A 13,682-nucleotide genomic window follows, 5' to 3' on the forward strand; every position below is an offset into this window, starting at 1 on the left:
AACAAGTGCGAATGATGTTTCCACTCTTTTGCCGTTGCCAATGACAATCTGCTATTTTTATAATATATTAGTATTATTAGAATATATTATTAGTATATCTGAAGTACAGAGCTCCCGTTGGGATTCGGCTTGCTCTCTTGTTTATTACGTACAGTACATCACCTCAGTGCAGAGGGGTATTTACATTTATTCAAGTGTTGTGCAAATCATGGCTTCTAAAAAACAGAAAGGTGATTTCAATTGAAACAAAGCAAGAAATCGTCAGAAGGAGTGAAAGTTGACAAAAACTTCCTTGTCAAATGGGCAGAGGTTCAGGAGTTTACCAACACTCATTATCCAAACAGAGCTGAGGCCAACAGGATCAATGATCTCTACAATGACACCCTTGCCCGTCATTTCCGACAAGTGTTGAAGAAGAGAGAAACACACCACCTTGGACATGATGTTTTCACGAAGCCAGCTGTCAAAAAACAAAGGATGAAACAAGAGGAGTTTACCCTGCAAGCTCCGGTAGCCTCTTCTAAATCTGACTCCGATTAAAAAACAATAAAGAGAGACCTGCTGTAATGTGTAAAAAGTCTGTATCTGTATGAATGTATCAAAAAAGTGTTCCTTCACCTGCTCACAACATCTGACTACTCGGCATAATTGATGACTGCTCCATTTTCATTTTTTTATGCTGTGGAACAAATTATATGCTTTAACATGTATTTCTATGGGAAAATGCGTTTTTATAACGGACTTTTCACTTAATGGACATGCACCTGGAACGGATTAAGTACGTTATACGAGGCACCACTGTACTTAAGTAATTAAAAATTACACATCAAAACAGATTATTTTCATAATACAGTAGAACCCTGATTATCCAAGATAATATGGATCAATGCTATCCCAAATAACTGAAAACTTAATGAGCAGATTGTCACAGCCATTTTGAATTAAAACTTACAAATATGAAAGATTTATATATGATGTGTCATTTTTTATATCTCTTTATACCTTAATGAATTTGATTATATATAAAAATGATTTTTACATTTATTATACAGCTAACATTTACAATATATATAATAGTTTATATGTATAAACTATTAATACTGTATTTTCACAGAATGACCAGCATGCCACATAAAAACAGGGTTGACTAGCATGCCAGAAACCCCAGGATTACTAACATTCTGGTTAAACTGCGACTAAAATATAAAATTAATTACATCTAACAAAACTAGTTGTTAATTAAACATTAAACAAAAACATTCTTCTACATACAATAAAATAACAACATTGTAATTTGACTGACTTAAAATCAGGAAGAGAGTTTTCATTTACAAGACAATGAAACAATTAACAACTAATTGACATTAACTGTAGTAGTAGTAGTAGTAGTAGTAGTAGGTCAGTGTGGGCTATACAAACAATCTACCCCAAACTTAAAAATAACACTATCCTCTCAAATTTCACACAAAGCCAATGTTAATTGATGTAAGCTGAGATTTGTAAGTTTTACAGCCATTTTCTTAAATTTAATACATTTTTTTTTTCAGTTTTGATAAAACAATAAAACACACACAAAAAAAGCACTTTAGAATTCCAAGAGTATTTTATGTCCTTAGAAAAAATACAAAATGAATAAATTAAACATATAATCGTAGTTTTTGATGTAATGCTGACAGTTTCACAGTTTTAAAATAAAACTCATTCATTTTTACATCATGTAACTCATTCTTTTTTTTAATGTGCCCTATAGAGAGAAATGTATAACCTCACTTAAACCAGCATGTCAACTTTTACCGTATGGAAATATCTGATTTCCTGGTCGAACCCAAATAAACTGGCAAGCCAATCATTCTGTGAAAATACAGTATACAGGCCTGGGAGTACCATTTCCCCTTTGAAAAAGTGAGAAAAGTGAGGATACTTCAGAAAAGTGAGTACAAGTGAGAAAAGTGAGCGACTCCGAGACCTGAGTATATATAAACGATTATTTATATATAAATGTGTATTATTATAAATTACATTTTAATAGAAATGGTTTGTCTTACATTAAAGTTAAATGATAAAAAGTAACAAAAAGAAATTTTGTAATACATGTCATCATTCAAGCTTTCTTCAAAAAGACCTTGGAATATTTTGTTCTATAGTAGTTCCTCTCTTCTTTTTCTCAATGTTCTGCAATCATTTCAGCATCAGCTTTGTTCCTACCCCCCTCTCTCTCTTTCTATCCTGTGGGCACTATATAAAGATCATTTTTCCCCATTCCATTGTAGGTTCAGGCCCACATTGGGACAACTGGGTGATGAAAAACTAAAATGACATATCCAGGACAGACCACTCAAAAATTCCTGGGATTTTCTGACTACTAGGTCCCAGAGCAATAGGCTGAAGCCTTAACTTCCCTGATAATTCAGTCACCAAGTATCAGCCACAAGATTAAAAGTACAACAGTATTTATATGCTCCATGCTTCACAGCAAAGCTTTTATAAATTAGAAGAAAAGTAGTGCATTCACTGACAGGTTTGCCTTGGGACCTATGCGAGATAGTGGTCAGAAAATTAGAAGCTAAGGTCGTAACACTTTTTGATTAACATTAGGACCATCTGATCCTATCATCAAAAGTTTGTGTAGTGACAGGTTGGCATCATCGATAGCTTTGATAATGTATGTATGCAATGTTTCTGCATCTGCCCGTCCAAGAAAGCATGTATTTAGGTGTCTGCAGACAACTTGTTCTTTTTGCTCAGACCAAAATCTAATCATTATCTGTAACTCTTTCTTACTTTCCGCATTGATGGTTTCATAATAAGTAACTGTAAAAAATGAAGAGTGGATTTCTTCTAGCATATTTTTTTTGGAAGCAGGGAGCCAATGCTTCAGTTATTAAATAGCGCAATTTCTTCTCACTCATTGATATTCCTTCAGGAAGTTTAGTTTTTGGAAGCATTGCTTGTAGNGCTGCAAGGACCCACTTCACTGGGTTTTTATTTGTGGGCAAAAAGTGATGATAGTGAAGATTAAGATAATTACATTATAGCCAATCTTACCCATTTTCACAGAATGCAAGAATTAGGTCTCCCGTTTCCAGACTAATTAGAGAATTTTTACGTCCAGTCAAACAAACTATTTTCAATTTGATCAATTTTCTGGAACGTTTACAATTGTTCTATAATCGAACCAATTCGAATTTAAATTTGAATATGAATTCGAAAATTTTTTAAATCGAAATAGAAAATCTTCCACTTTCAACCACTTTCAAGCCCATATCTCCCGCACCCTTATAGCTATCGAGACGCAACCACCATAGTGCACGAATGGAGACTTGGGACTACTACCACATACAAACACCATTCATGTGCAATGTATAATTTTGGCTGAAAAGTGAAATATAGGGACACACACGTCCATTTATATATATATATATATATGTAGATAAACAAAGCTATCTTTTTTTAAAATTTGTAAATAATCATGTTTTTTTTTACCTTACTAAATTCCACATTTCCAAGATGTAATACAGCTGACAAAATCCCAAGCAGTCTAAAAAATATTAAAAAATAATTTAAAAATTTATTATAAATAAAAAATTACTCATATATCATCATAAATATAGTAATTAGATTATTTATTTTAATCATCATTTCATATTAAAGTTTCTAGTAAAAAATATAAATTTATTAAAAAAATATTTATCACAAATGAAAAATTAAAAGGTGGTTTTAAATTAGGATATTAAAAACTTACAACTAATAAATTTAAACAGAGTTTAAAAAAAGAAAACAAAAAACTGAAAATGTTGGCATTTTGAAATTTTTTATTATTAATATTTTAACAGTTTTTACTGATTTTAATTTTATTCTTTAAAAAAACTCTTAAGGGCTCTCAAAATTAAAACACTTTTAAAAACATTATAATTAACACAATTAAAAAAAAAACATATCATAAAGAGGAACTTAATTCAATCTACTAACAATTCAAAATTTACAAGAATACCAAGTATTTTTTAAAAATTCCTTAAAAGAAATATCAAAAATAATGTTTTATATTAATAATTTTAAAAATTTATATTAAATTTAAAAATTCAATATAAATTTTGTAAACCAGCATGTACACTATTAATATAAGTATTAACAGTTTTAGATGGGATTATATAATACTAGCAGACCCTGCCATGTATTGTTGTGGCTCAAAATGTATCTATTCTAAATGTATAACACTTCACCCTAGGGGGAAATTTTTCGAAAAATCCCTTCTTAGTGTACATTCTCTTGACGTACCCTATTAAAACATAATCAAAATTGCAAAAAACCGCATCTAAAATAGTATAATAGAAACCAAGTTCTTCACGGTAAGCCTTAATCTTGTCCCTCTCCCCGCAAGGGGAATATCGAAAAATCCCTTTTTAGTGTATATTCTGTTGATGTACCCTATTAAAACGCAATAAAAAACGCCAAAACCGCATCTAAAATAGTATAAATAGAAGCAGAGTTCTTTACGGTATGCCTTAATCCTGTCCATCTCCCCCAGTGGGGGAAATTTCGACACCTATGTTAAACACGTGCGTATTCGAATGCAGCGTTGTGTCAAAATTTCAAAGGAATCGGTAGGAACAAACGAACATTACATTTTTATTTATATAGATAGATAGAAGATGATCTGCTTTAGTTCATTCTCACAGAAAATCAAACTTAGGTCATTGTACTTGTAGCGCCATATGTTGGACATAAAAGCCTTAACTCTAGATGATATCTTTTAATTTATATGAATGTTTAACGAAATAATATACAGCCTATGTCCACCCTGAAGTTCCATTCTAAATATTGGTGAAAGAATTTTTGAAATCGGATGAGTAGTTTCGGAGATTACACCTACATCCAAACTTACGAACATTAAGTTTTACAAATTACAAACATAAAGAGGTAACTCTTTATAATATTAGTATTGATGATAAAAGAAACAAATAAAATTTTTATGTATTTTATGAATATAAAAATCAGAAATCAAATCAGTACAAACAGTTTTATAAAAATTAGTGTATTATTAACATTGATATATTTAATGAATTTTATAAAAAATTTTTGTGTTTAAAATACTTTAACACAATTTAACAATAAAATAAAACATTCATATGACAATCACCAAAACCATGGTTATTAGCAATACATCTGACAAATAATAAGAACTGAGAAGTTGGTGTTAGTAATAATAATAATTATGTTTAAAATTTTGTTAATGTAATATATAAATGGCTTGCTGTATGGTATATTACAAATTAAATCCGTCTCAAATGTAAATTTACATTTACATTTGAGATGGATTTACATTTGTAGTACAATATTGAAGTACAATAATTCTCCGTGGTATGATCATACAAATAACAATAATTGTAAAATTAACTGTAATAATATAAAAAGTTTGCATTTTGAAAAAGATCTTTATAAAAGAAAATTTAAAGAGCATTTAGAAATAAGGAAACAAAAAAATAATTTAATAAATAACTCAGATGGTATGCAAATTGATTACNATCATACAAATAACAATAATTGTAAAATTAACTGTAATAATATAAAAAGTTTGCATTTTGAAAAAGATCTTTATAAAAGAAAATTTAAAGAGCATTTAGAAATAAGGAAACAAAAAAATAATTTAATAAATAACTCAGATGGTATGCAAATTGATTACCGCTGGTACGAATTAATAGATGATGCTAAAACAAGTTAAAACATGGTATAATTATTTGTAAAAAGTCTTCCATAGTAATTCTAATACTGGTATATTTTTAATAATATTGTCTGTGTATCAAAAAACTTTTACATACGTATGTCAATTTTTACTATGTTAACAATTTTTTACTATGTCTGTTATATACCCATGTGTAAAAAAATTTAAATGATTTTGAGTATTATGGAAGTTTGTTTGTTGGAAGTTATGGTTGTTTAATTTTAGATGTATATTAATATGGAATGCACAATTTTATGTTTAAATACAGGTTAAGAATGAGGAAGGTTTGCTCTCCCAATCCCTATTTTGAAAACAAAAAAAGAATTTTTTGTAATTTACATAATGTGGAAATGTAAGTGTTTTTTATAATTTAGTTTGTTTCTATGGTATAACATAGTCATGTTTTAATATTTCTTGTTTATTTGAACTAGCACTGAGGAGGGATTGGAGTACATTATACCAACCAAAAATATATTTGTAGTTCAATAGAAAATAAAAAATAATTTGCTAACCAGAAATTGCTGTGAGATACATCTACCAAAGTGTATTTTTTTGAATTACAGAGACAGATTTACATTTGTTAATGTAATCAATTAAACATTTATTCAAACACAACCAACAACAGACTTATCATATTCTAGCCTATGTTCATCCAACAATTAAACTTATTAACATGCAAAAGACCAGTATGCAATTCAACAACAAAAAACAATGTTGTCTTCCTCAGCTGATTTTAATTCCACAACTTTTTTCTTTTGTTGTCGAAATGCACACTAGTCTTTTGCATGTCATTAGATTTAATTGCTGAATGAACACAGGCTAGAATATGATAAGTCTGTTATTGGTTGTATTTGAACCAGATGTTTAATTGATTATCTAAAATACAGACAAAAGGCATTTGATATTTGTATATATATATATAATACTATCTTAATATTAATTTGTGTGTTTTGAAAATGTTCTTGTAAAGAAGATCAGTTCTGAAAGCTAATAACTAATTGACTTTTTAATTATTGTAAAAATCATTTTTCACTAATGTGTTGGGTGTTCCAGTTTGTTGTTATGTCAGAGAGGTTTACCTCAAAGACAAATGCTATAAACATCTCAACTGAAGAGGGCTTAGAATTTTTAGTAAGCCAAAATGCATTTTGATAATTTATAATAAGGAATATTGTTAAGTAAAGAGGCATTTTTATGGTCTCCAATTCAATTAATTGACCATTCATTTTATAGAAAGTTTTTAATTTTATGTCAAAGCTTTTGAATTAAAGATTGTTTAAAATTGGTAATATGGAAATTTTTCAGATCAGTAACAATAAATAAATGTTACACTAACATATACATTACAATTATTTAAACATCTAAAATTTTAAATACATTAAGTTCTTATATCAACATCAAAATTATTGTTTTAGGTGTGTATATATACAATTATCAATAATCATCACAAATAATATAATTAACAATCAAATTATTTTTTAAAGAAATAAAAATAAAATAATATTCAGATACTAACCCTTTTTGTTTGTCTGGTGTAAATCCAACCATTTCCATTGACTGTTTAAGTCTGTTGAATTCATATGCTTCATCAACTCCTTCCACTTTAAAACAATCACTCTGAAAATGTTACAAAATTATATTATATATATATATACATATATGAGTTATTTATTCTAAATTAGGTTTTAAACAAAAGTAACTTTATAAATACTATGCTATAATTTAATATAAAAACTATATATAATCTATGACTATTTTAATTAAACAATTCTTTGTAATAAAACATAAAACTTACCTGATTAAGATAGTAATAGTCTTTAGATTGATGTAAATGAAACAAATTTCTTTCAGCATCATTTGCTCCTTCCAGCATATAGTAAAATACATGATAATTTCTTTCATTTTTAGACTGAGATATAATTCTTGATTTTTCAAGTAAATATTTTTGAACCAAAGCTCTAAAAGTAATAATAGTAAGAAATTTTTAAAATAAATATTTATACAAATATAATTATTAGGACTATAAAAAAATTAATTTTTGAAGGAGCATATTTATTAAACCTCTTGTTTAACTTTTATTCTGATACAAAACTCAAAATATACACGAAAACAATCAAAATGCTGACTTCCTGAATGTTTCTAATCTCATAGCTTTAAAAAATAAATAAAAAATTTGATAAAATTCTGACAATAAATTAAAAAGTAACACTAAGAAGAAATAACCTCATATTTTAGTTTATATGAAATTACAGTTGTCCCTCTATAGTCCGACATTTTTTAATCCGACATGCTCAGTAGTCCGACGCACCCCCCGTCAAGGTACACGTCCCCGTTACGTGTCTGCTTGCACAGAAGCATGTCGCGATGTGAATCTCCCCATCCAATTTTTACACGATGACACACATTTCATGTGTTTTATGTGAGCAGTTCTGTTCGAACAGTTGAAGTAGAGAATATTGTAAGTTACTGCTAGCAAAACAATGCGAAATATGTAATTATTTTCGGTAATCCGGACACTTTTGGTAATCTGACACACCTTTGGTCCCATACCTGTTGGATTATCAAGGGACAACTGTATTTATATTCTTCTATTTACTCAAGATGAAAACTATTTCAGATTTTTATTATTATTATTATTATTATTTTGAAATTTTAATATATTATAAAATTTAATATCATGTATAAGCAATATAAAATAACTAATAGGTATTCAATATCAGAAATTTCTTTATTAATTAATATATTACTATTCTACATAAATCATAATATAAATTAAACAATTATTATTAATTTTTAGCAAATTTATTTGTTGGCATATAACGTTTATATAGAAACTCATGATATAGCTTAGTCAACATTCTATATACATATTAATCTTTCATATCAAATTTTGTTAGATTAATTAATAAGGGACAGTCCATTAATTACATGTAGTTTTTGAACTATTTTTGATCCCCCTCACTCTGTAGTATACAATTATGTACTTTTGACAAACCCACTTTCTTTAATTATATGTACAACAGAGTTCATGGACACCTTACATTGAAGAAATTACCTTTTTAAAGTTCTGAGAATATATACTAATGTGAGATCTGGAATTTATTAAAGAAAATCTTGCTCTTTTATTAATTAAAATTTTAATTAATTCGTTTTCGTTTATGTAACAAATTAGAAGAAAAAATGATCTTAGCCAGGAATATGTAAACCTTCCTGTCATAACTATTAACATCTATTGTTCTCTGCAGAACTTGTGGCTCATCTTGCAGAAAAGTTCTTGGTTATTATAGAAGTAAGTCTGAAAAGTTTATAGTTAACATCCAACTTTCGTCACTTGTTTTAGGTCCCTGGGACACCTATAACCTTTAACTCATGAACCTCCGATCATGTGGTGGAAATTCCCCACAAAAAGCTATAAAAGACTGTTCTTACCCCCTCTTGGGGGAGAGTCTCTTAACCAACGCCGGACCGACGACATCATGCCGATTCTCCGAACCCGCCAACATTCCAATCTACAATATCTGATCATCGCCAAAGTCACGAACTTTTTATAATTGTGCTCTTTGGGATAAAAGACACCATTACTTGGACATTTAAGTGCCTACATGGACTTACTCGCCTAGGAATCATCCAAAGAGGTATGAAAAGGCATGTAAACTCTCTCTCTCGCTCTTAGGAGGTTTTAGAACGCAATTGGTGTAGTCTTTGTCAATTTTTGGTTTATTTCAATAAATTCTTGTTTTATATTTGTTAAAAATGGTAGACTCCTTGACTCGTATATGCCTTTCACCTTAACGTCGACCCCAAATTCTCTCCCTCCACTCGCCTGACTTGTCATCCTGACTAGTGATACAGAAACGGGAGACCTACGACCTCCCCTGCGGTTCACGTGTTGGTGTCGCGGGGTCGGGGTTTTGAATCTAGAAACCCCTAGTATCTCGCACTAACATATGATTTAGGCCTAACAACATGCCTACATAATTTATAGTTAATATGATCAAAAGAGAGTAATAACAAAGAACAAAGTAGTTAAGAAATATTGTTTTGCCTTCTATTGATACTTCCATCCATATTTATATTGTATTATTTATGTAAGCACGTTCCTAGTTAAAGTCGATTTTGGTTTTAAAACAACAGGAAGATTGGGAAACATTGGAGAAGCAGAGCAATGTACTGACATGCTTAAAAGAAAAAAAATATACTACTGAAAATTAGAATATATCACTATTAATTATAACTAAAACAAATGCAAATATTGCTCAAAAGTATCAAACATTATATTGAAGCAAGAAAAACCATCTAAGATGGTATCCAAAAGTTTACATTTTCAGTGAGCAAATACAAAAATTTTGCTTAGAAACCATTTTGTATAAACACAATCTTTTTTCAGTGGCGAATATATACAATGTATATTTTATTTACTTTTGCCCTTTCCTTTTGTTTTGAGGTCATTTCAATAAACAGAAAATATTATATCTAAATTGAAACTGAAATTTGGTAAAAGAGTAAGTTCACATTTTGAAGCAATGAACACTTTCTTGTTCCATCCCATCTAAGATAGAAAAACTGCTTAATCCAGAAAGTTTGCAGTCTTCTGCAATTCCAGCATTCAGATTTTTTTGTAGTCTAAACTTCTACTAATCTGAGAAAATTACATTGATTTAATTTAATTTAATTAATTTGATATTGATATATCCAGATCTAGACTATTAAATTATTATTTTTGCTTTGTTGTTTATATATAAAAATTAATAAATTCATGCATACATATATCCTGTTGTTCATAAATTTGTATAAATAATGTATGTATGTAAAATTTTGATTAATCTGTAAAGTCTAAATTTCATACTGTTATCTGTATTTGAACTTATTATTATAAATACAATTAATGTTTAGGAAATTCATATGTATATTTATATAAAATAAATATAAACAACAAGAACATTTTATATTTATGTTGTATAATAAAGTAAAATACTTGTAATGAGGTCAATAATTAAATACATTCACATATTTACATACACCAATTCTTATTTATATTCTATATACAAAACTGAATGATAAGACTAACAGGACAACTTTTTATCATGATACAACAATTTTTTAAATTATAACATTTACATTTAAATGGTATATGGAAGGAATAAATTAAGAAAATTTGGGACTTGTTATATCAAGGATAATTTAACTTGAATTTTCATTAGTGTTTTGAAATCATTAAAATTAATTCCACAGACACTGAAATTTTAATATCTAACAAAGACATAAATAATCATAATAATTATAGTAGTAACTAGATTTAATTTACAAAAATTCAAACACATATTTCTTGTTTTCAATTTAAAAAGTAAAATAATTATACTGTATATAAGCAGTGGTGATATTCGAAATATTTAACAAAGGGTTCGCTACAGAAAATTTTTCCTTAAGAAATTTTTTTCGCTTGCATTAGCAATATTAGCGCAAAAACTGACCTTAAGATACCCATATAAATAAAAAAAAAAAAAATGCGTTCGCAAAATTAAGTCAGTTAAAATTAAACATTGTTTATGCCAGAACTATATTTTTTGATAAATAATAAAAAAAAAGTTTTCAAACTGGTTTATTTTGTACATGTTTTAATATTTTTCATTCAAAATATTTTATAAACATAAAAATTGGCGCTTTTTAATCAGAAAAAGTCATAGGGAAAGCAGGTTTAACTGCTTTCCCTATGACTTTTTCTCAAGAAAAAACTTTTCTAAATCATTTATTTTATCCTTAGGTATTATCATAATAATAGACAGATGTCATCGTTTCTCGAAATACGATATTTTTTTATTTCGCTGTCGATAGCACGACACGTGTTCCGCAGCCATCTTGTATTTTCTCGCGCGCGTGGGATCTCTCGTATGACTGGACCTAGTTTCAAGAACTCTCTTGAGTCGATTGCGACTAAATCTGGTTTCAGTCGAGATTGAAACGGTCGATGGAGGTTGCACCAAGGCGAACGGGGTATAAGGCTCTAGTTTAGTAGTGTTACAGAGTATAATACGTATATTTTAATATATTTTGTAAAAGAAACAAAACCATTGAGAAATGTTACGTGTGTTTAACAACGGGTTCGGAAAACTTTGAAAATGTTAACAACGGGTTCGGCCGAACCTGTGCGAACCCGCTGAATATCACCACTGTATATAAGCATGTATGCAAATATATATATAATAAACTCCAAATACCTTTAAAATGCAGTCTATTTTAAAAACTTGAAAAACGTTTCTGTCAGATTAACAGACCTTTTTCAGGATTGAACTAACAATTTGCCAAACGGAAATTCCAAAACATACGTTCTATAATCTTCTCATGTTCAATTGCATATAAGAAAAACACGACAATATTCCAAATTCTAAGAAATGACAAAACACCCGTAGACAGGAGGCTGGTTCCAGGTGTGTACAGAATACAATTGCATGATAAGAGGCTGAAAAAGGAGATATATTATATAGGAGCCACAAAGAGATTGTTAAATGAAAGATTGAAAGAGCACGAAAAGAATATAAGATTTAAATAACCAGTCACGGCTTTGGCTAATTATGCAATCGCAGATCCAACAGAGATTGAAATCAAATGGAGCAAGGCAGATGTCTTCTATTTTCAACCTTTTGTATGACATCTAAAATATGCAGAAGCCTGGCACATTTACAAATACAGGGAAAAGGGCAAAATATAAATTTTCGAGAATCAAACAAAATAGCATCAGCATGGAAAGCGGCGGTGTTACAATTATAAAAATGGAACCGTGCAATTGAATATGAGAAGATTATAGAACATACATTTTAGAATTTCCGTTTGGCAAATTTAAATTCTGTTAGTTCGATCCTGAAGAAGGCCTGTTAATCTGAACGAAAACATTCAACAAGTTTTTAAAATAGACTGCATTTTAAAGGTATTTGGAGTTTATTAATTGATTTTAGTAATGCAGATAAAGATATAATATATATATTATAGCATTACTAAAATCAATTAATAAACTCCAAATACCTTTAAAATGCAGTCTATTTTAAAAACTTGTTGAATGTTTTCGTTCAGATTAACAGGCCTTCTTCAGGATCGAACTAACAGAATTTAAATTTGCCAAACGGAAATTCTAAAATGTATGTTCTATAATCTTCTCATATTCAATTGCACGGTTCCATTTTTATAATTGTAACACCGCCGCTTTCCATGCTGATGCTATTTTGTTTGATTCTCGAAAATTTATATTTTTCTTTTTTTACCCTGTACTTATAGATGTGCCAGGCCTCTGCATACTTTAGATGTCTTCTATTTTCAACTTTTTGTATAATATCGGCCTTGTTCCATTTGATTGCAATCTCTATTGGATCTGCGATCGCGTAATTAGCCAAAGCCATGACTGGCCGTTTAAATCTTATATTCTTTTCGTGTTCCTTCAATCTTTCATTTAATGATCTCTTTGTGGCTCCTATATAATATAGCTCCTTTTTCAGCCTCTTATCATGCAACAGTATTTTGTACACATCTGGAACTAGCCTCCTGTCTACGGGTGTTTTGTCATTTCTTAGCATTTGGAATATTGTTGTGTTTCTCTTATATGCCATTTTCTTGTTGCTCTCTATTCCTATTTTTCTATATATGTTACTTAATAGTGCCCTGTATTCCATTATACAAAACACCCATAGACAGGAGGCTAGTTCCAGGTGTGTACAGAATACCATTGCATGATAAAAGGCTGAAAAAGGAGCTATATTATATAGGAGCCACAAAGAGATCATTAAATGAAAGATTGAAGGAACACGAAAAGAATATAAGATTTAAACGGCCAGTCATGGCTTTGGCTAATTATGCGATCGCAGATCCAACAGAGATTGCAATCGAATGGAGCAAGGCTGATATTATACAAAAAGTTGAAAATAGAAGACATCTAAAGTATGCAGAGGCCTGGCACATCTATAAGTACAGGGAAAAA

At 29.4% G+C, this 13,682-nt stretch overlaps 1 protein-coding gene across 1 annotated transcript in view; it reads right to left on the reverse strand.

Annotated features, from left to right (window-relative positions):
• Positions 1 to 13,682, reverse strand: part of LOC111617349 (unconventional myosin-IXa-like) — a 121,432-nt gene that overhangs the window by 59,226 nt on the left and 48,524 nt on the right. The window contains exons 4-6 of the mRNA XM_023358653.1: positions 7,515 to 7,677; positions 7,236 to 7,336; positions 3,484 to 3,538 (exon numbers count right to left, since the gene is read on the reverse strand). Coding sequence (XP_023214421.1) covers positions 3,484 to 3,538; positions 7,236 to 7,336; positions 7,515 to 7,677 — 319 coding nt within the window. The remainder of the gene's footprint in view (positions 1 to 3,483; positions 3,539 to 7,235; positions 7,337 to 7,514; positions 7,678 to 13,682) is intronic.

The sequence above is a fragment of the Centruroides sculpturatus genome, unplaced genomic scaffold (assembly GCF_000671375.1).
Source record: "Centruroides sculpturatus isolate CEXI.00-Female unplaced genomic scaffold, Cexi_2.0 scaffold118, whole genome shotgun sequence".
NCBI lineage: Eukaryota > Metazoa > Arthropoda > Arachnida > Scorpiones > Buthidae > Centruroides > Centruroides sculpturatus.